The 27098-nt window shown below is 44.8% G+C and overlaps 1 protein-coding gene across 6 annotated transcripts in view; it reads right to left on the bottom strand.

Annotated features, from left to right (window-relative positions):
• Positions 1-10184: 10184 nt before the first annotated feature.
• The window catches only part of mapre3b (microtubule-associated protein, RP/EB family, member 3b), a 32633-nt gene continuing 15719 nt past the window's right edge, over positions 10185-27098 (bottom strand). For all 6 annotated transcript variants that reach the window (XM_036976459.1, XM_036976463.1, XM_036976460.1 and 3 more), the window contains 7 exons: positions 26402-26526; positions 26112-26257; positions 22165-22321; positions 21354-21484; positions 19471-19623; positions 11504-11545; positions 10185-11419 (listed from right to left, as the gene is read on the bottom strand). In XM_036976459.1, coding sequence (XP_036832354.1) covers positions 11513-11545; positions 19471-19623; positions 21354-21484; positions 22165-22321; positions 26112-26257; positions 26402-26522 — 741 coding nt within the window. In that variant the 5' untranslated portion in view covers positions 26523-26526 and the 3' untranslated portion in view covers positions 10185-11419; positions 11504-11512. The remainder of the gene's footprint in view (positions 11420-11503; positions 11546-19470; positions 19624-21353; positions 21485-22164; positions 22322-26111; positions 26258-26401; positions 26527-27098) is intronic.

Here is a 27098-nt window from a genome sequence, read left to right as displayed (position 1 = left end):
CCCATTAGTTCCTGCCAAGGCAGCAGCTACTCTTCCTGGGGTTTATTATGGATCCCCATTAGTTCCTGCCAAGGCAGCAGCTATTCTTCCTGGGGTTTATTATGGATCCCCATTAGTTCCTGCCAAGGCAGCAGCTACTCTTCCTGGGGTTTATTATGGATCCCCATTAGTTCTTGCCAAGGCAGCAGCTACTCTTCCTGGGGTTTATTATGGATCCCCATTAGTTCCTGCCAAGGCAGCAGTTACTCTTCCTGGGGTTTATTATGGATTCCCATTAGTTCCTGCCAAGGCAGCAGCTACTCTTCCTGGGGTTTATTATTGATCCCCATTAGTTCCTGTCAAGGCAGCAGCTACTCTTCCTGGGGTTTATTATGGATCCCCATTAGTTCCTGCCAAGGCAGCGGCTACTCTTCCTGGGGTGTATTATGGATCCCCATTAGTTCCTGCCAAGGCAGCAGCTACTCTTCCTGGGGTTTATTATGGATCCCCATTAGTTCCTGTCAATGCAGCAGCTACTCTTCCTGGGGTTTATTATGGATCCCCATTAGTTCCTGCCAAGGCAGCAGCTACTCTTCCTGGGGTTTATTATAGATCCCCATTAGTTCCTGCCAAGGCAGCAGCTACTCTTCCTGGGGTTTATTATGGATCCCCATTAGTTCCTGCCAAGGCAGCAGCTACTCTTCCTGGGGTTTATTATGGATCCCCATTAGTTCCTGCCAAGGCAGCAGCTACTCTTCCTGGGGTTTATTATGGATCCCCATTAGTTCCTGCCAAGGCAGCAGCTACTCTTCCTGGGGTTTATTATTGATCCCCATTAGTTCTTGCCAAGGCAGCAGCTACTCTTCCTGGGGTTTATTATGGATCCCCATTAGTTCCTGCCAAGGCAGCAGTTACTCTTACTGGGGTTTATTATGGATTCCCATTAGTTCCTGTCAAGGCAGCAGCTACTCTTCCTGGGATTTATTATGGATCCCCATTAGTTCCTGCCAAGGCAGCAGCTTCTCTTCCTGTGGTTTATTATGGATCCCCATTAGTTCCTGCCAAGGCAGCAGCTACTCTTCCTGGGGTTTATTATGGATCCCCATTAGTTCCTGCCAAGGCAGCAGCCTTGAGAAATTAAGAACGATCGTTAATTTACACAAATTACCCTTGTGTAAATGCTCATATAAGATGAGGACAATTTGTAGTGGTCTTTATAATGTTTTGACATGCTTGGTTATGATTGGCTGGCTACTCATTGCTCCAGCCAAACTACGCAACGCCCGCAGACGTCAGTTGATTCTCTGCAATGAGTCTGGGGTTTCGTTAGGTTCTCTAGTACAGAATGAAACATTAATCCCAAAACCTTTAACAGACTTTGAGGTACGTTCGCTCCCGTTTGGTGGATGTATTATTTGTATTTATTATGGATCCCCATTAGTTCCTGTCAAGGCAGCAGCTACTCTTCCTGGGGTTTATTATGGATCCCCATTAGTTCCTGCCAAGGCAGCAGCTACTCTTCCTGGGGTTTATTATGGATCCCCATTAGTTCCTGCCAAGGCAGCAGCTACTCTTCCTGGGGTTTATTATGGATCCCCATTAGTTCCTGTCAATGCAGCAGCTACTCTTCCTGGGGTTTATTATGGATCCCCATTAGTTCCTGCCAAGGCAGCAGCTACTCTTCCTGGGGTTTATTATGGATCCCCATTAGTTCCTGCCAAGGCAGCAGCTACTCTTCCTGGGGTTTATTATGGATCCCCATTAGTTCCTGCCAAGGCAGCAGCTACTCTTCCTGGGGTTTATTATAGATCCCCATTAGTTCCTGCCAAGGCAGCAGCTACTCTTCCTGGGGTTTATTATGGATCCCCATTAGTTCCTGTCAAGGCAGCAGCTACTCTTCCTGGGGTTTATTATGGATCCCCATTAGTTCCTGCCAAGGCAGCAGCTACTCTTCCTGGGGTTTATTATGGATCCCCATTAGTTCCTGTCAATGCAGCAGCTACTCTTCCTGGGGTTTATTATGGATCCCCATTAGTTCCTGCCAAGGCAGCAGCTACTCTTCCTGGGGTTTATTATGGATCCCCATTAGTTCCTGCCAAGGCAGCAGCTACTCTTCCTGGGGTTTATTATGGATCCCCATTAGTTCCTGCCAAGGCAGCAGCTACTCTTCCTGGGGTTTATTATAGATCCCCATTAGTTCCTGCCAAGGCAGCAGCTACTCTTCCTGGGGTTTATTATGGATCCCCATTAGTTCCTGCCAAGGCAGCAGCTATTCTTCCTGGGGTTTATTATGGATCCCCATTAGTTCCTGCCAAGGCAGCAGCTACTCTTCCTGGGGTTTATTATGGATCCCCATTAGTTCTTGCCAAGGCAGCAGCTACTCTTCCTGGGGTTTATTATGGATCCCCATTAGTTCCTGCCAAGGCAGCAGTTACTCTTCCTGGGGTTTATTATGGATTCCCATTAGTTCCTGCCAAGGCAGCAGCTACTCTTCCTGGGGTTTATTATTGATCCCCATTAGTTCCTGTCAAGGCAGCAGCTACTCTTCCTGGGGTTTATTATGGATCCCCATTAGTTCCTGCCAAGGCAGCAGCTACTCTTCCTGGGGTGTATTATGGATCCCCATTAGTTCCTGCCAAGGCAGCAGCTACTCTTCCTGGGGTTTATTATGGATCCCCATTAGTTCCTGTCAATGCAGCAGCTACTCTTCCTGGGGTTTATTATGGATCCCCATTAGTTCCTGCCAAGGCAGCAGCTACTCTTCCTGGGGTTTATTATAGATCCCCATTAGTTCCTGCCAAGGCAGCAGCTACTCTTCCTGGGGTTTATTATGGATCCCCATTAGTTCCTGCCAAGGCAGCAGCTACTCTTCCTGGGGTTTATTATGGATCCCCATTAGTTCCTGCCAAGGCAGCAGCTACTCTTCCTGGGGTTTATTATGGATCCCCATTAGTTCCTGCCAAGGCAGCAGCTACTCTTCCTGGGGTTTATTATTGATCCCCATTAGTTCTTGCCAAGGCAGCAGCTACTCTTCCTGGGGTTTATTATGGATCCCCATTAGTTCCTGCCAAGGCAGCAGTTACTCTTACTGGGGTTTATTATGGATTCCCATTAGTTCCTGTCAAGGCAGCAGCTACTCTTCCTGGGATTTATTATGGATCCCCATTAGTTCCTGCCAAGGCAGCAGCTTCTCTTCCTGTGGTTTATTATGGATCCCCATTAGTTCCTGCCAAGGCAGCAGCTACTCTTCCTGGGGTTTATTATGGATCCCCATTAGTTCCTGCCAAGGCAGCAGCTACTCCTCCTGGGGTTTATTATGGATCCCCATTAGTTCCTGCCAAGGCAGCAGCTACTCCTCCTGGGGTTTATTATGGATCCCCATTAGTTCCTGGGTTATATTATGGATCCCCATTAGTTCCTGCCAAGTCAGCAGCTACTCCTCCTGGGGTTTATTATGGATCCCCATTAGTTCCTGCCAAGTCAGCAGCTACTCCTCCTGGGGTTTATTATGGATCCCCATTAGTTCCTTCCCAGGAAGCAGCTACTCTTCCTGGGGTTTATTATGGATCTCCATTAGTTCCTGCCAAGTCAGCAGCTACTCCTCCTGGGGTTTATTATGGATCCCCATTAGTGCCTGCCAAGGCAGCAGCTACTATTCCTGGGGTTTTTTATGGATCCCCATTAGTTCCTGCCAAGGCAGCAGCTACTCTTCCTGGGGTTTATTATGGATCCCCATTAGTTCCTGCCAAGGCAGCAGCTACTCTTCCTGGGGTTTATTATGGATCCCCATTAGTTCCTGTCAAGGCAGCAGCTACTCTTCCTGGGGTTTATTATGGATCCCCATTAGTTCCTGCCAAGGCAGCAGCTACTCCTCCTGGGGTTTATTATGGATCCCCATTAGTTCCTGCCAAGGCAGCAGCTACTCTTCCTGGGGTGTATTATGGATCCCCATTAGTTCCTGCCAAGGCAGCAGCTACTCTTCCTGGGGTTTATTATGGATCCCCATTAGTTCCTGTCAATGCAGCAGCTACTCTTCCTGGGGTTTATTATGGATCCCCATTAGTTCCTGCCAAGGCAGCAGCTACTCTTCCTGGATTTTATTATGGATCCCCATTAGTTCCTGCCAAGGCAGCAGCTACTCTTCCTGGGGTTTATTATGGATCCCCATTAGTTCCTCCCAAGGCAGCAGCTACTCTTCCTGGGGTTTATTATGGATCCCCATTAGTTCCTGCCAAGGCAGCAGCTACTCTTCCTGGGGTTTATTATGGATCCCCATTAGTTCCTGCCAAGGCAGCAGCTACTCTTCCTGGGGTTTATTATGGATCTCCATTAGTTCCTGCCAAGGCAGCAGCTACTCTTCCTGGGGTTTATTATAGATCCCCATTAGTTCCTGCCAAGGCAGCAGCTACTCTTCCTGGGGTTTATTATGGATCTCCATTAGTTCCTGCCAAGGCAGCAGCTACTCTTCCTGGGGTTTATTATGGATCTCCATTAGTTCCTGCCAAGGCAGCAGCTACTCTTCCTGGGGTTTATTATGGATCTCCATTAGTTCCTGCCAAGTCAGCAGCTACTCCTCCTGGGGTTTATTATGGATCCCCATTAGTTCCTGCCAAGGCAGCAGCTACTCTTCCTGGGGTTTATTATTGATCCCCATTAGTTCTTGCCAAGGCAGCAGCTACTCTTCCTGGGGTTTATTATGGATCCCCATTAGTTCCTGCCAAGGCAGCAGTTACTCTTCCTGGGGTTTATTATGGATTCCCATTAGTTCCTGTCAAGGCAGCAGCTACTCTTCCTGGGATTTATTATGGATCCCCATTAGTTCCTGCCAAGGCAGCAGCTACTCTTCCTGTGGTTTATTATGGATCCCCATTAGTTCCTGCCAAGGCAGCAGCTACTCTTCCTGGGGTTTATTATGGATCCCCATTAGTTCCTGCCAAGGCAGCAGCTACTCTTCCTGGGGTTTATTATGGATCCCCATTAATTCCTGCCAAGGCAGCAGCTACTCTTCCTGGGGTTTATTATGGATCCCCATTAGTTCCTGCCAAGGCAGCAGCTACTCTTCCTGTGGTTTATTATGGATCCCCATTAGTTCCTGCCAAGGCAGCAGCTACTCTTCCTGTGGTTTATTATGGATCCCCATTAGTTCCTGCCAAGGCAGCAGCTACTCTTCCTGGGGTTTATTATGGATCCCCATTAGTTCCTCCCAAGGCAGCAGCTACTCTTCCTGGGGTTTATTATGGATCCCCATTAGTTCCTGCCAAGGCAGCAGCTACTCTTCCTGGGGTTTATTATGGATCCCCATTAGTTCCTGCCAAGGCAGCAGCTACTCTTCCTGGGGTTTATTATGGATCTCCATTAGTTCCTGCCAAGGCAGCAGCTACTCTTCCTGGGGTTTATTATAGATCCCCATTAGTTCCTGCCAAGGCAGCAGCTACTCTTCCTGGGGTTTATTATGGATCTCCATTAGTTCCTGCCAAGGCAGCAGCTACTCTTCCTGGGGTTTATTATGGATCTCCATTAGTTCCTGCCAAGGCAGCAGCTACTCTTCCTGGGGTTTATTATAGATCCCCATTAGTTCCTGCCAAGGCAGCAGCTACTCCTCCTGGGGTTTATTATGGATCCCCATTAGTTCCTGCCAAGGCAGCAGCTACTCTTCCTGGGGTTTATTATGGATCCCCATTAGTTCCTGCCAAGGCAGCAGCTACTCTTCCTGGGGTTTATTATTGATCCCCATTAGTTCTTGCCAAGGCAGCAGCTACTCTTCCTGGGGTTTATTATGGATCCCCATTAGTTCCTGCCAAGGCAGCAGTTACTCTTCCTGGGGTTTATTATGGATTCCCATTAGTTCCTGTCAAGGCAGCAGCTACTCTTCCTGGGATTTATTATGGATCCCCATTAGTTCCTGCCAAGGCAGCAGCTACTCTTCCTGTGGTTTATTATGGATCCCCATTAGTTCCTGCCAAGGCAGCAGCTACTCTTCCTGGGGTTTATTATGGATCCCCATTAGTTCCTGCCAAGGCAGCAGCTACTCTTCCTGGGGTTTATTATGGATCCCCATTAGTTCCTGCCAAGGCAGCAGCTACTCTTCCTGGGGTTTATTATGGATCCCCATTAGTTCCTGCCAAGGCAGCAGCTACTCTTCCTGTGGTTTATTATGGATCCCCATTAGTTCCTGCCAAGGCAGCAGCTACTCTTCCTTGGGTTTATTATGGATCCCCATTAGTTCCTGTCAAGGCAGCAGCTACTCTTCCTGGGGTTTATTATTGATCCCCATTAGTTCCTGCCAAGGCAGCAGCTTCTCTTCCTGGGGTTTATTATGGATCCCCATTAGTTCCTACCAAGGCAGCAGCTACTCTTCCTGGGGTTTATTATGGATCCCCATTAGTTCCTGCCAAGGCAGCAGCTACTCTTACTGGGGTTTATTATGGATCCCCATTTAGTTCTGGCCAAGGCAGCAGCTACTCTTCCAGGGGTTCATTATGGATCCCCATTAGTTCCTGCCAAAGCAGCAGCTACTCTTCCTGGGGTTTATTATTGTTCCCCATTAGTTCCTGCCAAGGCAGCAGCTTCTCTTCCTGGGGTTTATTATGGATCCCCATTAGTTCCTGCCAAGGCAGCAGCTACTCTTCCTGGGGTTTATTATGGATCCCCATTAGTTCCTGCCAAGGCAGCAGCTACTCTTCCTGGGGTTTATTATGGATCCCCATTAGTTCCTGCCAAGGCAGCAGCTACTCCTCCTGGGGTTTATTATGGATCCCCATTAGTTCCTGCCAAGGCAGCAGCTACTCCTCCTGGGGTTTATTATGGATCCCCATTAGTTCCTGGGTTATATTATGGATCCCCATTAGTTCCTGCCAAGTCAGCAGCTACTCCTCCTGGGGTTTATTATGGATCCCCATTAGTTCCTGCCAAGGCAGCAGCTACTCTTCCTGGGGTTTATTATGGATCCCCATTAATTCCTTCCCAGGAAGCAGCTACTCTTCCTGGGGTTTATTATGGATCTCCATTAGTTCCTGCCAAGTCAGCAGCTACTCCTCCTGGGGTTTATTATGGATCCCCATTAGTTCCTTCCCAGGAAGCAGCTACTATTCCTGGGGTTTATTATGGATCCCCATTAGTTCATTCCCAGGAAGCAGCTACTCTTCCTGGGGTTTATTATGGATCTCCATTAGTTCCTGCCAAGGCAGCAGTTATATACAATATAAAAAATTACTTGACATTACATTAACACTTTCCCGAATACATTTGTGTTCCCTCAGGCCACTACTCCACTATCACACATTTACAATACAACATCCATGTGTACGTGCCTGTTTGTGTTGCTTCACAGTCCCTGCTGTTCCATAAGGTGTATTTTTGTCTTTCATCAGTTACCTGATGTGGAATAGAGTTCCATGTTGTCATGGCTCTATGTAGTACTGTGCACCTCCCATAGTCTGTTCTGGACTTGGGGACTGTGAAGAGACCTATGGTGGCATGTCTTGTGGGGTATGCATGGGTGTCCAAGCTGTGTGCCAGTAGTTTAGACAGACAGCTCAGTGCATTCAACATGTCAACACTTCTCATAAATAAAAGTAGTGATGAAGTCATTCTCTCCTCCATTTTGAGACAGGAGAGATTGATATGCATATTATTAATATTAGATCTGTGTACATCAAAGGGCCAGCCGTGCTGCCCTGTACTGCCTTGTTGATAGTGTTAAGAAGGTAGAAACTAGGACCTGCCTTGTTGATAGTGTTGTTAAGAAGGTAGAAACTAGGACCTGCCTTGTTGATAGTGTTAAGAAGGTAGAAACTAGGGCCTCTAGGACCTGCCTTGTTGATAGTGTTGTTAAGAAGGTAGAAACTAGGACCTGCCTTGTTGATAGTGTTGTTAAGGTAGAAACTAGGGCCTCTAGGACCTGCCTTGTTGATAGTGTTAAGAAGGTAGAAACTAGGGCCTTTAGGACTGCCTTGTTGACGGACAAGACTAGTGAGGTGTGGCTAGAAGCAATGAGTGTATTTCATATTTAAAGGGCAGTGGCCATGCTGACAGCGTTCCCCAACCCCTCTGTTTAAAGGGCAGTGGCCATGCTGACAGCGTTCCCCAACCCCTCTGTTTAAAGGGCCATGCTGACAGCATTCCCCAACCCCTCTGTTTAAAGGGCCATGCTGACAGCGTTCCCCAACCTCTCTGTTTAAAGGGCCATGCTGACAGCGTTCCCCAACCTCTCTGTTTAAAGGGCCATGCTGACAGCGTTCCCCAACCTCTCTGTTTAAAGGGCCATGCTGACAGCGTTCCCCATCCCCTCTGTTTAAAGGGCCATGCTGACAGCGTTCCCCATCCCCTCTGTTTAAAGGGCAGTGGCCATGCTGACAGCGTTCCCCAACCTCTCTGTTTAAAGGGCCATGCTGACAGCGTTCCCCAACCTCTCTGTTTAAAGGGCCATGCTGACAGCGTTCCCCAACCCCTCTGTTTAAAGGGCCATGCTGACAGTGTTTCCCAACCCCTCTGTTTAAAGGGCCATGCTGACAGCGTTCCCCAACCTCTCTGTTTAAAGGGCCATGCTGACAGCGTTCCCCATCCCCTCTGTTTAAAGGGCCATGCTGACAGCGTTCCCCAACCCCTCTGTTTAAAGGGCAGTGGCCATGCTGACAGTGTTCCCCAACCTCTCTGTTTAAAGGGCAGTGGCCATGCTGACAGCGTTCCCCAACCTCTCTGTTTAAAGGGCCATGCTGACAGCGTTCCCCAACCTCTCTGTTTAAAGGGCCATGCTGACAGTGTTCCCCAACCTCTCTGTTTAAAGGGCCATGCTGACAGCGTTCCCCAACCCCTCTGTTTAAAGGGCCATGCTGACAGCGTTCCCCAACCCCTCTGTTTAAAGGGCAGTGGCCATGCTGACAGTGTTCCCCAACCCCTCTGTTTAAAGGGCCATGCTGACAGTGTTCCCCAACCCCTCTGTTTAAAGGGCCATGCTGACAGCGTTCCCCAACCTCTCTGTTTAAAGGGCCATGCTGACAGTGTTCCCCAACCCCTCTGTTTAAAGGGCCATGCTGACAGCGTTCCCCAACCCCTCTGTTTAAAGGGCCATGCTGACAGCGTTCCCCAACCCCTCTGTTTAAAGGGCAGTGGCCATGCTGACAGCGTTCCCCAACCTCTCTGTTTAAAGGGCCATGCTGACAGTGTTCCCCAACCCCTCTGTTTAAAGGGCCATGCTGACAGCGTTCCCCAACCCCTCTGTTTAAAGGGCAGTGGCCATGCTGACAGCGTTCCCCATCCCCTCTGTTTAGAGGGCCATGCTGACAGCGTTCCCCATCCCCTCTGTTTAAAGGGCCATGCTGACAGCGTTCCCCATCCCCTCTGTTTAAAGGGCAGTGGCCATGCTGACAGCGTTCCCCAACCCCTCTGTTTAAAGGGCAGTGGCCATGCTGACAGCGTTCCCCAACCCCTCTGTTTAAAGGGCCATGCTGACAGCGTTCCCCAACCCCTCTGTTTAAAGGGCAGTGGCCATGCTGACAGCGTTCCCCAACCCCTCTGTTTAAAGGGCCATGCTGACAGCGTTCCCCAACCTCTCTGTTTAAAGGGCCATGCTGACAGCGTTCCCCAACCCCTCTGTTTAAAGGGCCATGCTGACAGCGTTCCCCAACCTCTCTGTTTAAAGGGCCATGCTGACAGCGTTCCCCAACCTCTCTGTTTAAAGGGCCATGCTGACAGCGTTCCCCAACCTCTCTGTTTAAAGGGCCATGCTGACAGCGTTCCCCATCCTCTCTGTTTAAAGGGCAGAGGTTATACTGTGAATGTGGTGTCCGATTGAGCCAACACAGGGTTATACTGTGAATGTGGTGTCTGATTGAGCCAACACAGGGTTATACTGTGAATGTGGTGTCCGATTGAGCCAACACAGGGTTATACTGTGAATGTGGTGTCTGATTGAGCCAACACAGGGTTATACTGTGAATGTGGTGTCCGATTGAGCCAACACAGGGTTATACTGTGAATGTGGTGTCCGATTGAGCCAACACAGGGTTATACTGTGAATGTGGTGTCTGATTGAGCCAACACAGGGTTATACTGTGAATGTGGTTTCCGCGAACGCAAGTACATTGTCTTTAAATTTCAATCACGCTATAAGTGATACGGACTGAATCAATGCCTAGGCCTGTGTGTGTCAGACGTAAGGTGTGTGTGTGTGCACTCCTACAGTAAGAGTCGACCAGTCGTGTTCCTTCTGGTTTTGAACCCACTGTTTATTCAGCCTCTGTAATAAAACTCTAACGATGCATGTCAGTCACAGGTCTGCCATGACAACCCTGATAGCTATTTAAGCCCCGCCTCTAACAAGAAGAAACTCAATCATAAACAGCTGCTAAAAAAAACACTTCAAATAAATTAATGTTCATCCATTAGTATATACAGTGGAGTAGTGTTGCTCATATACATTTTATTCAACTTTCTCAGGGTAATAGATTCACGCTAACCTGTTAGCCACTCCAAGCTAACATTAAATAACTCATTCAAAACACAAATGGAAATTGAGGTTAAAACCTGCAGAATGTATGGTTCTATCTGAATGTCCTGGGATGTTGCTCCCTACTGAACAGAAGCAGTTCTCTGCTTCCTACTGGCCTCAGCTAATCACACTGCATTGTTGGCTTCTTGATCATTCTGATTGTTTTTGCTGAGTCCTAATGGACTCGGATGGTTCTGGTCAACTGGTCCATATTGTTAATGCAGGGACTGATATGTCATATGCAACAAGCTCTGTCTCACTGCAGAACTAATCATTCATCTACGTTTATCCAAATGTCAAATTTCAGTGTTTCTGACACTGCTGTGGTGTCCCATTGCGCCAAACGTCAACATGTTTAAATGAAGGGTTACACTTAGTTAGTTAACCACCCCTGTCCTCAAGGTAAAACCAAGTCTACTGGATGGTAATAGCGCTCACTGTTGCCCCAGTGGCCGGTTCTGAAGGCATTTCCCAACATCCAATTCCGCAGTGATTCTTCAACGATCTCCCTGGTCATATGTACATGGTAGGTACTGAACTGGACCAGTGAGTCTGGAGGGAGTTTCGTCTCCCCTCATCCGAGACAATCATGACAGAATTTTATGGGTTCAGAGATTAGTGAGTTTGTGTTACCTGCCTCGATCTGTAGAGGGCGCTATAGATTCTTGCTCTGTGCTACCCTGTTAACTAATTTACATTAGCCATTAGCCTAGCATCCTGCTAACACCAACCATACCGATTCAGTGTACAGCGTTAGCCTGACATGTCTGGGGGGTTGGAGGGGAGTAGGGAGTAGGAGGGAGAGAGGAGGGGGTAGGAGGGGGACAGGAGGAAGAGGGAAGAGGTTGAGAGTAATAAAATAGAGGTAGGATCTTGAAGCGCTGATCCGGGGAGAAATGTTCCATGTGGCGCCTCCTCATCCGCTGCCTCCACAAAGTGATATAACGCCTCCTAAAACAGAGGTCAGACAGAGGTCAGGGGATAGCTGGGGATGTAGAAGTGTGACTGGTGTGTGTAGTTATTCATTCTATTCACCTTTATTTATCAGGTAAGTTGGCTGAGAAGGTCAACCTCGCCCTGGGGAAGAGTTACAGGTAGAGGAGAGGGGGAGAGGAGATTTGGAAAGTGAGCCATGGTTAAGGCTGTTACGGTGACAGTATTACCAACACACCGGTGGACAGTCAAATTCCACAAGATCATTTAGTCACAGTAATTAGGCTCCTCCAAGCTCTGCTGGTCATTAATAGTCTACCAAACTTGCTACGTGCCTGGTACTCAGCACTCTATTGTCCATCTAATCACACACTTCATGAGCTCATGTTGTACAACATTTCTATATGCAATTGTGTGAGAGAACCAAGTGATGGCCTCTATTAAAAAGAGGAGGATCCCATCAGCTTTCTATAGGCTAGGCCTACTATATTTATTAGTAGGCCTAGTATTAATATTAAGCATATTGCTTATCTTTACAACAGGAGTATAGCCTACCTGGCTGGCAGGAAAATGAACCAGGGGAAAAGTGTCCTCCATTTACGTGTATAGATGACATTATGTATTTTTTCCCTGTTTCGATACAGGTGCATGATAATGCTCCATTCTAAATCAAAACTAATATCACATTATTTAGTATATGTAAAGACTAGATTAAATCAAGAATATTTACACACACATACATATACATATATATATATATACACTTACTTAATTAGTGGTTTTGGCTTCCAGTCACACAAAATCGAGCACATCTACATGCAATCTCCACAGACAAACACTGACAGTAGAATGGCCTTACTGAAGAGCTCAGTGACTTTCAATGTGGCACCTAAATTAGGATGCCACCTTTGCAACAAGTCAGTTTGTCAAATGTCTGCCCTGCTTTAGCTGCCCTTGTCAACTGTAAGTCATGTTATTGTGAAGTGGAAACGTCTAGGAGCAACAACGGCTCAGCCACGAAGTGGTAAGCCACACAAATTCACAGAACGTGACTGCTGAGTGTTGAAGCGCGTAGCTATTCAAAACCATCTGTTCTCGGTTGCAACACTCACTACCAAGTTCCAAACTGCCTCTGGAAGCAACGTCAGCACAAGAACTGTTCGTCGGGAGCTCCGTGAAAAGCCACGGCTGGAGTGGTGTACAGCTCGTCGCCATTGGACTCTGGAGCAGTGGAAATGCTTTCTCTGGAGTTATAATCACGCTTCACCACCTGGCAGTCCAATGGACGAATCTGGGTTTGGCGGATGCCAGGAGAAAGCTACCTGCCCCAATGGAGAGTGCCAACTAAAGTTTGGTGGAGGAGGAATAATTGTCTGGGGCTGTTTTTCATGGTTCGGGCTAGGCCCCTCAGTGAAGGGACATCGTAATGCTGCAGCATACAATTCTGTGCTTCCAACAGTTTGGGGAAGGCCCTTTCCTGTTTCAGCATGACAATGCCCCCGTGCACTAAGCGAGGTCCAACAGAAATTGTTTGTTGAAATCGGTGTGGAAGACCTTGACTGGCTTGCACAGAGCCCTGTCCTCAACCCCACTGAACACCTTTGGGTTGAATTAGAATGCCAACTGCGAGCCAGGCCTAATCGCCCAACATCAGTGCTCATTTTAGTAATTTAGCAGATGCTCTTAACCCTCTTCTTCCCACCTTCTGGATAAGTGCCTTACTCGACCTCACTAATGCTTGTGGTTGGATGAAAGCAAGTCCCAGCAGCAATGTTCCAACATCTAGTGGAAAGCCTTCCCAGAAGAGTGGAGGCTGTTGTAGCAGCAATGTTCCAACATTTAGTGGAAAGCCTTCCCAGAAGAGTGGAGGCTGTTATAGCAGCAATGTTCCTACATCTAGTGGAAAGCCTTCCCAGAAGAGTGGAGGCTGTTATAGCAGCAATGTTCCAACATCTAGTGGAAAACCTTCCCAGAAGAGTGGAGGCTGTTATAGCAGCAATGTTCCAACATCTAGTGGAAAGCCTTCCCAGAAGAGTGGAGGCTGTTATAGCAGCAATGTTCCAACATCTAGTGGAAAGCCTTCCCAGAAGAGTGGAGGCTGTTATAGCAGCAATGTTCCTACAACTAAATCATAGTCGCACACCTCATGTAGCCTGGCCTATTTGTTTTAGTAAGGTTGGTATCACAACTAAAGTGGCCAAATAACCTCAGAACCTACCTGGCATACTTGAGTTAAGTTTGGGGAAGATAATTTTCCCCATTAAAAATGACCCTTTGCCACGCCCTGGGCTTAGTATTTTGTGTTTTTATTATTTTGGTCAGGCCAGGGTGTGACATGGGTTTATTATGTGGTGTGTTTTGTCTTGGGGTTTTCGTAGGTATTGGGATTGTGGGGTTTTCTAGGAAAGTCTATGGCTGTCTGGAGTGGTTCTCAATCAGAGGCAGGTGTTTATCGTCGTCTCTGATTGGGAACCATATTTAGGCAGCCATATTCTGAGTTTCGTGGGTGATTGTTCCTGTCTCTGTTTGTTTGCACCAGATAGGCTGTCTAGGTTTTCACGTTATGTTTATTGTTTTGCATTGTTCGTGTTTATTATTTTATTAAACATGTATCAAAATAACCATGCTGCATTTTGGTCCTCCTCTCTTTCACCACAATAAAGCATTACATGCATGATCGCATTTGCGCTCACTTTTGAGAGTGGTGTTTTTCCTGCTTATTTATTGCATTTTGGTATATTCGCGCTTATCGCCTACTGCCATGTGTGCATTGCTGCTCGTATATGAAGAAATTGTGAAGGTGTAGACTATATTACATGGATTTATTGTGATGGTGTAGGTAGACTATATTACATGGATTTATTGTGATGGTGTAGGTAGACTATATTACATGGATTTATTGTGATGGTGTAGGTAGACTATATTACATGGATTTATTGTGATGGTGTAGGTAGACTATATTACATGGATTTATTGTGATGGTGTTGGTAGACTATATTACATGGATTTATTGTGATGGTGTAGACTATATTACATGGATTTATTGTGATGGTGTAGGTAGACTATATTACATGGATTTATTGTGATGGTGTAGACTATATTACATGGATTTATTGTGATGGTGTAGGGAGACTATATTACATGGATTTATTGTGATGGTGTAGGTAGACTATATTACATGGATTTATTGTGATGGTGTAGACTATATTACATGGATTTATTGTTATGGTGTAGGTAGACTATATTACATGGATTTATTGTGATGGTGTTGGTAGACTATATTACATGGATTTATTGTGATGGTGTAGGTAGGCTATATTACATGGATTTATTGTGATGGTGTAGGTAGACTATATTACATGGATTTATTGTGATGGTGTAGACTATATTACATGGATTTATTGTGATGGTGTAGGTAGACTATATTACATGGATTTATTGTGATGGTGTAGGTAGACTATATTACATGGATTTATTGTGATGGTGTAGACTATTACATGGATTTATTGTGATGGTGTAGGGAGACTATATTACATGGATTTATTGTTATGGTGTAGGTAGACTATATTACATGGATTTATTGTGATGGTGTAGACTATTACATGGATTTATTGTGATGGTGTAGGGAGACTATATTACATGGATTTATTGTGATGGTGTAGACTATTACATGGATTTATTGTGATGGTGTAGGGAGACTATATTACATGGATTTATTGTGAAGGTGTAGGTAGACTATATTACATGGATTTATTGTGATGGTGTAGACTATATTACATGGATTTATTGTTATGGTGTAGGTAGACTATATTACATGGATTTATTGTGATGGTGTAGACTATTACATGGATTTATTGTGATGGTGTAGGGAGACTATATTACATGGATTTATTGTGATGGTGTAGACTATTACATGGATTTATTGTGATGGTGTAAGACTATATTACATGGATTTATTGTGATGGTGTAGGTAGACTATTACATGGATTTATTGTGATGGTGTAGACTATATTACATGGATTTATTGTGAAGGTGTAGGTAGACTATATTACATGGATTTATTGTGATGGTGTAGGTAGACTATATTACATTAATTTATTGTGATGGTGTAGGTAGACTATATTACATGGATTTATTGTGATGGTGTAGACTATATTACATGGATTTATTGTGATGGTGTAGGTAGACTATATTACATGGATTTATTGTGACGGTGTAGGTAGACTATATTACATGGATTTATTGTGATGGTGTAGGTAGACTATATTACATGGATTTATTGTGATGGTGTAGGTAGACTATATTACATGGATTTATTGTGATGGTGTAGGGAGACTATATTACATGGATTTATTGTGATGGTGTAGGTAGACTATATTACATGGATTTATTGTGATGGTGTAGGTAGACTATATTACATGGATTTATTGTGATGGTGTAGGTAGACTATATTACATGGATTTATTGTGATGGTGTAGGTAGACTATATTACATGGATTTATTGTGATGTGTAGGTAGACTATATTACATGGATTTATTGTGATGGTGTAGACTATATTACATGGATTTATTGTGATGGTGTAGGTAGCCTATATTACATGGATTTATTGTGATGGTGTAGGTAGGCTATATTACATGGATTTATTGTGATGGTGTAGGTAGGCTATATTACATGGATTTATTGTGATGGTGTTGGTAGACTATATTACATGGATTTATTGTGATGGTGTAGGTAGGCTATATTACATGGATTTATTGTGATGGTGTAGGTAGGCTATATTACATGGATTTATTGTGATGGTGTTGGTAGACTATATTACATGGATTTATTGTGATGGTGTAGGTAGACTATATTATATGGATTTATTGTGATGGTGTAGGGAGACTATATTACATGGATTTATTGTGATGGTGTAGGTAGACTATATTACATGGATTTATTGTGATGGTGTAGGTAGACTATATTACATGGATTTATTGTGATGGTGTAGACTATATTACATGGATTTATTGTGATGGTGTAGACTATATTACATGGATTTATTGTGATGGTGTAGGTAGGCTATATTACATGGATTTATTGTGATGGTGTTGGTAGACTATATTACATGGATTTATTGTGATGGTGTAGGTAGACTATATTACATGGATTTATTGTGATGGTGTAGGTAGACTATATTACATGGATTTATTGTGATGGTGTAGGTAGACTATATTACATGGATTTATTGTGATGGTGTAGGGAGACTATATTACATGGATTTATTGTGATGGTGTAGGTAGACTATATTATATGGATTTATTGTGATGGTGTAGGGAGACTATATTACATGGATTTATTGTGATGGTGTAGGTAGACTATATTACATGGATTTATTGTGATGGTGTAGGTAGACTATATTACATGGATTTATTGTGATGGTGTAGACTATATTACATGGATTTATTGTGATGGTGTAGACTATATTACATGGATTTATTGTGATGGTGTAGGTAGGCTATATTACATGGATTTATTGTGATGGTGTAGGTAGACTATATTACATGGATTTATTGTGATGGTGTAGGTAGGCTATATTACATGGATTTATTGTGATGGTGTAGGTAGACTATATTACATGGATTTATTGTGATGGTGTAGGTAGACTATTACATGGATTTATTGTGATGGTGTAGACTATAATACATGGATTTATTGTGATGGTGTAGGTAGACTATATTACATGGATTTATTGTGATGGTGTAGACTATATTACATGGATTTATTGTGATGGTGTAGGTAGACTATTACATGGATTTATTGTGATGGTGTAGACTATAATACATGGATTTATTGTGACGGTGTAGGTAGACTATATTACATTGATTTATTGTGACGGTGTAGGTAGACTATATTACATGGATTTATTGTGATGGTGTAGGTAGACTATATTACATGGATTTATTGTGATGGTGTAGACTATATTACATTGATTTATTGTGATGGTGTAGGTAGACTATATTACATTAATTTATTGTGATGGTGTAGGTAGACTATATTACATGGATTTGTTGTGATGGTGTAGACTATATTACATGGATTTATTGTGATGGTGTAGACTATATTACATGGATTTATTGTGATGGTGTAGGTAGACTATATTACATGGATTTATTGTGATGGTGTAGACTATATTACATGGATTTATTGTGATGGTGTAGACTATATAACATGGATTTATTGTGATGGTGTAGACTATTACATGGATTTATTGTGATGGTGTAGGTAGACTATATTACATGGATTTATTGTGATGGTGTAGGTAGACTATATTACATGGATTTATTGTGATGGTGTAGACTATATTACATGGATTTATTGTGATGGTGTAGGTAGACTATATTACATGGATTTATTGTGATGGTGTAGGTAGACTATATTACATGGATTTATTGTGATGGTGTAGGTAGACTATATTACATGGATTTATTGTGATGGTGTAGACTATATTACATGGATTTATTGTGATGGTGTAGGTAGACTATATTACATGGATTTATTGTGATGGTGAAGGTAGACTATATTACATTAATTTATTGTGATGGTGTAGGTAGACTATATTACATGGATTTGTTGTGATGGTGTAGACTATATTACATGGATTTATTGTGATGGTGTAGACTATATAACATGGATTTATTGTGATGGTGTAGGTAGACTATATTACATGGATTTATTGTGATGGTGTAGGTAGACTATATTACATGGATTTGTGATGGTGTAGGTAGACTATATTACATGGATTTATTGTGAAGGTGTAGGTAGACTTTATTACATGGATTTATTGTGACGGTGTAGGTAGACTATATTACATGGATTTATTGTGACGGTGTAGGTAGACTATATTACATGGATTTATTGTGATGGTGTAGGTAGACTATATTACATGGATTTATTGTGATGGTGTAGGGAGACTATATTACATGGATTTATTGTGATGGTGTAGACTATATTACATGGATTTATTGTGATGGTGTAGACTATATTACATGGATTTATTGTGACGGTGTAGGTAGACTATATTACATGGATTTATTGTGATGGTGTAGACTATATTACATGGATTTATTGTGACGGTGTAGGTAGACTATATTACATGGATTTATTGTGATGGTGTAGACTATATTACATGGATTTATTGTGATGGTGTAGGTAGACTATATTACATGGATTTATTGTGATGGTGTAGGTAGACTATATTACATGGATTTATTGTGATGGTGTAGGGAGACTATATTACATGGATTTATTGTGATGGTGTAGACTATATTACATGGATTTATTGTGATGGTGTAGACTATATTACATGGATTTATTGTGACGGTGTAGGTAGACTATATTACATGGATTTATTGTGATGGTGTAGACTATATTACATGGATTTATTGTGACGGTGTAGGTAGACTATATTACATGGATTTATTGTGATGGTGTAGACTATATTACATGGATTTATTGTGATGGTGTAGACTATATTACATGGATTTATTAGACTTTTTAAAGTGTAGATGTTCCAACGGTCTGCATCAGTGTCTTGTAGGATATGTGGAAGCCAGGAAATGCTGAATGTGTTAATGGTCAATTACCATGAAGACGCCAGTTACTTGCTTGACAATCACCGGTTGACCAAATGTCATGACCACCACAGCCATGGTTGTAATGGTTTGGGGTGGGAGTTTAGCCATAGCCCCAGGGTTAAGACCTAGTCAATGCCCTGGGATGTCTGGTGACTACGGGAAGTCTCAGCTGAAGGACAGCTGGTACCGAGCTGGTAACCTAGCAAGCATCATACACTTAAAGGGGAAGTATACTATTTTGCAACTTGATGTTCAATGGTTCCTAATATACTGATCTTCCCCTTTAATAACAAACAATCACTATTAAAGTTAATAAATTATGATTAATTCTCCTTCTATTGATTAGAAGATTAATAATAGTTGTGTGATGGAACAGGACAGACTGCAATCACAGGTACACTGCCCTCCAATGCCACTACCACCAGCATATAGTCTGTATGCGTCTGTCCTACCTCAGTAGCGTACAGTATATCCATGATCTTGGAGAGTGTTGGGCTGGTGTTGGTCTCATTCTCCTGACAGATCAGCTCGATATCTCTCAGCTTACTGAAGTAGAAATCTCTCTCCTTCTCAAGACCATCCACTGTCAGTTTCAGGTCCAACATCTATACACACACACACACATATGATGAGAAAAAGGGAGAGGCAGGTAGGTGGAGGGAGAGGCAGGTAGGTGGAGGGAGGGGCAGGTAGGTGGAGGGAGGGGCAGGTAGGCGGAGAGAGGGGTAGGAGAGGTGGAGAGAGGGGTAGGAGGGGTAGGAGAGGTGGAGAGAGGGGTAGGAGGGGTAGGAGAGGTGGAGAGAGGGGTAGGAGAGGTGGAGGGAGGGGCAGGTAGGCGGAGAGAGGGGTAGGAGAGGTGGAGAGAGGGGTAGGAGGGGTAGGAGAGGTGGAGAGAGGGGTAGGAGGGGTAGGAGAGGTGGAGAGAGGGGTAGGAGAGGTGGAGAGAGGGGTAGGAGAGGTGGAGAGGGAGTTAGGTGGAGAGAGAGGTAGGTGGAGAGGGGTAGGAGAGGTAGGTAGGTGGAGGGAGAGGCAGGTAGGTAGGTGGAGGGAGAGGCAGGTAGGTAGGTGGAGGGAGAGGCAGGTAGGTGGAGAGAGGGGTAGGAGAGGTAGGTAGGTGGAGAGAGGGATAGGAGAGGTAGGGAGGGGTGGGGGAGGGGTAGGAGGTAGGTAGGTGGAGAGAGGGGTAGGAGGTTTGGAGAGAGGGGTAGGAGGTTTGGAGAGAGGGGTAGGAGGTTTGGAGAGGGGGGTAGGAGGTTTGGAGAGAGGGGTAGGAGGTTTGGAGAGAGGGGTAGGAGGTTTGGAGAGAGGGGTAGGAGGGTTTGGAGAGAGGGGTAGGAGGTTTGGAGAGAGGGGTAGGAGGTTTGGAGAGAGGGGTAGGAGGTTTGGAGAGAGGGGTAGGAGGTTTGGAGAGAGGGGTAGGAGGTTTGGAGAGAGGGGTAGGAGGTTTGGAGAGCGGGGTAGGAGGTTTGGAGAGCGGGGTAGGAGGGTTGGAGAGAGGGGTAGGAGGGTTGGAGAGAGGGGTAGGAGGGTTGGAGAGAGGGGTAGGAGGGTTGGAGAGAGGGGTAGGAGGGTTGGAGAGAGGGGTAGGAGGGTTGGAGAGAGGGGTAGGAGGTCGGTAGGTGGAGATTGGGGTAAGAGAGGGGTAGGAGGTAGGTAGGTAGAGTAAATATCACAGTTACATAAATATTCAGACCCTTTACTCAGCAATTTGTTGAAGCACCTTCGACAGCGATTACAGAATCGAGTCTTCTTGGGTATGATGCTACAAGTTTGGCACATCTGTATTTGGGGAGTTTCTCCCATTCTTCTCTGCAAATCCTCTCAAACTGTCATGTTGGATGGGGAACTTTGCTGCACAGCTATTTTCAGGTCTCTCCAGAGAGGTTCGATTGGGTTCAACTCCGGGTCTGTGCCTTTCCAAATCATGTCCAATCAATTGAATTTACCTCAGGTGGACTCCAACAAAGTTGTAGAAACCTCTCAAGGATGATCAATGGGAAACAGGATGCACCTGAGATCAATTTCAAGTCTCATAGTAAAGGGTCTGAATATTTATGTAAATAAGGTATTTCTGTTTTGTATTTTTAATACATTTTCTAAAAAACTGTTTTCGCTTTGCCATTATGGAGTATTGTGTGTAGATTGAGGATTTTTTTTATTTTTAAAATACATTTTAGAATAAGGATGTAACAAAACACTTTCCCGAAGGCACTGTATATCAAACATTTAGAAATAAAAATATATAGAGAATAAATTAGGTACTTCTTTGATAAGAATTCTTATTTTCATGTTTGTATTTCAGTATTACACTGTGTGTGTGTGTGTGTGTGTGTACCTGCTGGTTCAGTTCTAGTATCTCAGCGTCTGACGCTCTGGTGGGCTTCGCCCTGCGGATGGGGGCGGACTGTATCGGCCTCGGGGAGGCGTGGAATGTCTTGGTCGCCGTGGGAGACGTCCTCTGGGGGCCTGGACACACAACCAATCTTAATTGGTTAATGATTTATACCGTAGAGGGAGAAAACCAAGTCAAAGCACATGAACACAGGCAGGATGGATCACTTTTACATGGGGTAGAGGAAGAGGAGGGTCATTTGGGTTTGTGGAAATGAGATGACCTGGTGAGGAGCAGTTTGAGGAGCGGTGAGGACATGATGATGTAGGAAAGGAGGTGTGTACCTGGGTTGGGTGAGGACATGATGATGTAGCAGAGGAGGTGTGTACCTGGGTTGGGTGAGGACATGATGATGTAGCAGAGGAGGTGTATGCCTGGGTTGGGTGAGGACATGATGATGTAGCAGAGGAGGTGTGTACCTGGGTTGGGTGAGGACATGATGATGTAGCAGAGGAGGTGTGTACCTGGGTTGGGTGAGGACATGATGATGTAGCAGAGGAGGTGTGTACCTGGGTTGGGTGAGGACATGATGATGTAGCAGAGGAGGTGTATACCTGGGTTAGGTGAGGACATGATGATGTAGCAGAGGAGGTGTGTACCTGGGTTGGGTGAGGACATGATGATGTAGCAGAGGAGGTGTGTACCTGGGTTGGGTGAGGACATGATGATGTAGCAGAGGAGGTGTGTACCTGGGCTGGGTGAGGGGATGATGATGTAGCAGAGGAGGTGATATGATAAGAGGGTGTGTTTGTACCTGGGTTGGGTGAGGGGGCGCCCTCCTGCCCCTGGCGTGTGGCCACAGGGTCATACTCCTTCCCATCGTAGTTGGCATCAAAAAACTTCTTAAACCACTGGATGAACTCAAAGTTATCCTGAAACCTCCCCTTCACCAGCCTCTCTACTGGGATGATCTGAGACAGAGAGATACTTTATTAACCCTTCACCATGCTCTCTACTGGAATGATCTGAGACAGAGAGATATTAGACCCAATCAAATCATAAGAAAACAAAAAGATAATTACTTGACACATTGGAAAGAATTAACAAAAAAAACGAGCAAACTAGAATGCTATTTGGCCCTACACAGAGAGTACACAGCGGCAGAATACCTGACCCAAAATTAAGGAAAGCTTTGACTATGTACAGACTCAGTGAGCATAGCCTTGCTATTGAGAAAGCCATGTCTGCCTACGGCGGCCTATGTGCTCACTGCCCACAAAATGAGGTGGAAACTGAGCTGCACTTCCTAACCTCCTGCCCAATGTATGACCATATTAGAGAGACATATTTCCCTCAGATTACACAGATCCACAAAGAATTCGAAAACAAATCCAATTTTGATAAACTCCCATATCTACTGGGTGAAATTCCACAGTGTGCCATTACAGCAGCAAGATTTGTGACCTGTTGCCACGAGAAAAGGGCAACCAGTGAAGAACAAACACCATTGTAAATACAACCCATATTTATGCTTATTTATTTTATCTTGTGTCCTTTAACCATTTGTACATTGTTAAAACACTATATATATATATATATATATATATATATATATATATATATGACATTTGTAATGTCTTTATTGTTTTGAAACTTCTGTATGTGTAATGTTTACTGTTAACTTTTATTGTTTATTTCACTTTATATATTCACTTTATATATTATCTACCTCACTTGCTTTGGCAATGTTAACACATGTTTCCCATGCCAATAAAGCCCTTGAATTGAATTGAGATACTTTATTAACCGCTGCACAGATATTTCCAGGTCTCTCCAGAGATGTTCGATCAAGTTCAAGTCCGGACATTCAGAGACTTGTCCCGAAGCCACTCCTGTGTTGTTTTGGCTGTGTGCTTAGGGTCGTTGTCCTGTTGGAAGGTGAACCTTCACCTCCAGTCTGAGATCCTGAGCGCTCTGGAGCAGGTTTTCATCAAGGATCTCTGTACTATGCTCTGCCAGTCCCTGCCGCTGAACAACATCCCCACAGCATGATGCTGCCACCACCATGCTTCACTAGTCTCCCAGTCCCTGAACAACATCCCCACAGCATGATGCTGCCACCACCATGCTTCACTAGTCTCCCAGTCCCTGCCGCTGAACAACATCCCCACAGCATGATGCTGCCACCACCATGCTTCACTAGTCTCCCAGTCCCTGAACAACATCCCCACAGCATGATGCTGCCACCACCATGCTTCACTAGTCTCCCAGACCCTGCCGCTGAACAACATCCATAGAGCATGATGCTGCTTCACCGTAGGGATGGTGCCAGGTTTCCTCCAGACATGACGCTTGGCATTCAGGCCAAAGAGTTCAATCTTGTTTCTGAGAGTCGTTTAGGTGCCTTTAGGCAAACTCCAAGCGGGCTGTCTTGTGCCTTTTCCTGAGGAGTGGATTCCGTCTGGCCACTCTACCTTAAAGGCCTGATTGGTGGAGTGCTGCAGAGATGGTTGTCCTTCTGGAAGGTTCTCCCATCTCCACAGAGGAACTTTAGGACTCTGTCAGTGTCCATCGGGTTCTTGGTCAGGGAGGTCCCCAAGCCCTTCTCCCCCGATTGCTCAGTGTGGCCGGGCGGCCAGCTCTATGAAGAGTCTTGGTGGTTCCAAACTTCTTCCATTTAAGAATGATGGAGGCCACTGTGTTCTTGGGGACCTTCAACGCTGCAGAAATGTTTCAGTACCATTCCCCAGATCTGTGCCTCAATCCTGTCTCGGAGCTCTACAGACAATTCCTTCGACATCAAGGCTTGGTTTTTGCTCTGACATGCACTGTCAACTGTGAGACCTAATATTGACAGGTGTGTGCCTTTCCAAATCATGTCCAATCAATTGATTGTAGAAACATCTCAAGGATGATCAATGGAAACAGGATGCACCTGAGCTCAATTTCGAGTCTCATAGGAAAGGGTCTGAATACTTACATAAATAAGGTATTTTTGTTTTTATTTTTTGCAAACATTTCTCAAAAACGTGTTTTTGCTTTGTCATTCTGGGGTATTGTGTAGATTGAGGAGAAAAAAATATTTTATCCATTTTAGAAAAAGGTTGTAACGTAACAAAATGTGGAAAATGGAAAGGGGTCTGAAAACATTCCAAACTGTACATTGTGTTTTGGCTACACGGATACAGTCTGGCCACGATTCAAACTGTTTAAGCCCCTCCCTCTCCCTCCACCGTATGGCCGCACCAATCAGCATCCTCTGATAATCTGTGGGGGTAGTTGAGTTGATGACGACAACGAGAAGCGCCTATACTTGGCGCTGAAGTTGAAAATCATAACAACAATTGCTGCTGGACTTCCTGACGGGCCGCCCACCGGTGGTAAGGGTAGGTAACAACACATCCGCCCGCCACTGATCCTCAACACGGGGAACCTCGGGTGCGTGCTCAGTCCCCTCTTGTACACTCTGTTCACTCATGACTGCAAGGCCAGGCACGACTCCAACACCATCATTAAGTTTGCCGATGACACGACAGTGATCAACGACAAGACAGCCTATAGGGAGGAGGTCAGAGACCTGGCCGTGTGGTGCCAGAACAAGAACCTCTCCCTCAACGTGATCAAGACAAAGGAGATGATTGACTACAGATTTTATTTTACATACTAACATAGTCCCTATTCATTTGAGCTGGAATACACTGAAGAGGAGTTGAGACAATCAGAGATGATTGTGGACTACAGGAAAAAGAGGACAGAACACGCCCCCATTCTCATCGACGGGGCTGCAGCGGAGCAGGTTGAGAGCTTCAAGTTCCTTGGTGTCCACATCACCAACAAACTAACATGGTCCAAGCACAGCAAGACAGTCATGAAGAGGGCATGACAAAACCTATTCCCCCTCAGGAGACTGAAAAGATTTGGCATGGGTTTTCAGATCCTCACAAGGTTCTACAGCTGCACCATCAAGAGCATCCTGACGGGTTCCATCACTGCCTGGTATGGCAACTGCTCAGTCTCCATCTGCAAGGCACTACAGAGGGTAGCGCGTACGGCCCAGTACATCACTGGGGCCAAGCTTCCTGCCATCCAGGACCTCTATACCAGGCAGTGTCAGAGGAAGGCCCTAAAAATTGTCAGTCTCCAGCCACCCCAGTAATAGACTGTTCTCTCTACTACTGCACGGCAAGCAGTGCCGGAGTGCCTAGACTTGGTCCAAGAGGCTTCTTAACAGCTTCTACCCCCCAAGCCATAAGACTCCTGAACACCTAAACAAATGGCTACCTAGACTATTTGCATTGCTAGTGGTGATGGCTGGGGTAGAATGGAGGAGGACAGACTAGCTGTAATGGCTGGGGTAGAATGGAGGAGGACAGACTAGTGGTGATGGCTGGGGTAGATTGGAGGAGGACAGACTAGTGGTAATGGCTGGGGTAGAATGGAGGAGGACAGACTAGTGGTAATGGCTGGGGTAGAATGGAGGAGGACAGACTAGTGGTAATGGCTGGGTAGAATGGAGGAGGACAGACTAGTGGTGATTGGCTGGGTAGAATGGAGGAGGACAGACTAGTGGTAATGGCTGGGTAGAATGGAGGAGGACAGACTGGTGGTAATGGCTGGGATAGAATGGAAGAGGACAGACTAGTGGTAATGGCTGGGATAGAATGGTATCAAACACGAGTTCCATTCTATTAACTCCTATCCAGACATTATTATGAGCTGTCGTCCCCTCAGTAGCACCCTGGGGGGGGGTTGTTAGTGTACCTTGTCTACACCCATTCTCTTGAAGGAAGCCTGTAGGACCTTGAAGTTTTTGATGAACTCATGTTCCAGCATTGCTGAGAACTTCACCTTCTTCAGCAGGACACAGCCAGGGAACAACATGTCCATGAACTGACAATACGCTGCACCTACACACACAGCATTTACAAGTTAGCATATCAATTATTAGGACTAGGTTGTGATTAATTTATACAGTTGTATCAACATGAGGCATTTATAAGTTAGCATATATTGTTAATGAATATATGAATTTAAATGTATGTGCGTGTTACCTGAACACAGTTGTTCTACCTTGGTGTAGGTGAGCCGTAGAGAGTCGTTGACCCAGGACAGCATCTCATGACGACTCAGGTTCTCCAGAGCCGAAGAGATGGAGAATACATTCACCGCCATCAACCTGCAACACACACGTTTTACATTATATAATTACAACGTATACGCCTCTAGTCAGTCTATAGAGAGGTAGATCAGTGATACCTCTAGTCAGTCTATAGAGAGGTAGATCAGTGACAACTCTAGTCAGTTTATAGAGAGGTAGATCAGTGATACCTCTAGTCAGTCTATAGAGAGGTAGATCAGTGACAACTCTAGTCAGTTTATAGAGAGGTAGATCAGTGATACCTCTAGTCAGTCTATAGAGAGGTAGATCAGTGACAACTCTAGTCAGTCTATAGAGAGGTAGATCAGTGACAACTCTAGTCAGTCTATAGAGAGGTAGATCAGTGATACCTCTAGTCAGTCTATAGAGAGGTAGATCAGTGACAACTCTAGTCAGTTTATAGAGAGGTAGATCAGTGATACCTCTAGTCAGTCTATAGAGAGGTAGATCAGTGACAACTCTAGTCAGTCTATAGAGAGGTAGATCAGTGACAACTCTAGTCAGTCTATAGAGAGGTAGATCAGTGATACCTCTAGTCAGTCTATAGAGAGGTAGATCAGTGACAACTCTAGTCAGTCTATAGAGAGGTA

The sequence above is a fragment of the Oncorhynchus mykiss genome, chromosome 4, assembly GCF_013265735.2.
Source record: "Oncorhynchus mykiss isolate Arlee chromosome 4, USDA_OmykA_1.1, whole genome shotgun sequence".
Classification (NCBI taxonomy): Eukaryota; Metazoa; Chordata; class Actinopteri; order Salmoniformes; family Salmonidae; genus Oncorhynchus; species Oncorhynchus mykiss.
The sequence above is the reverse complement of the archived record's forward strand: the minus strand, read 5'-3'. Positions and strand labels throughout refer to the sequence as shown.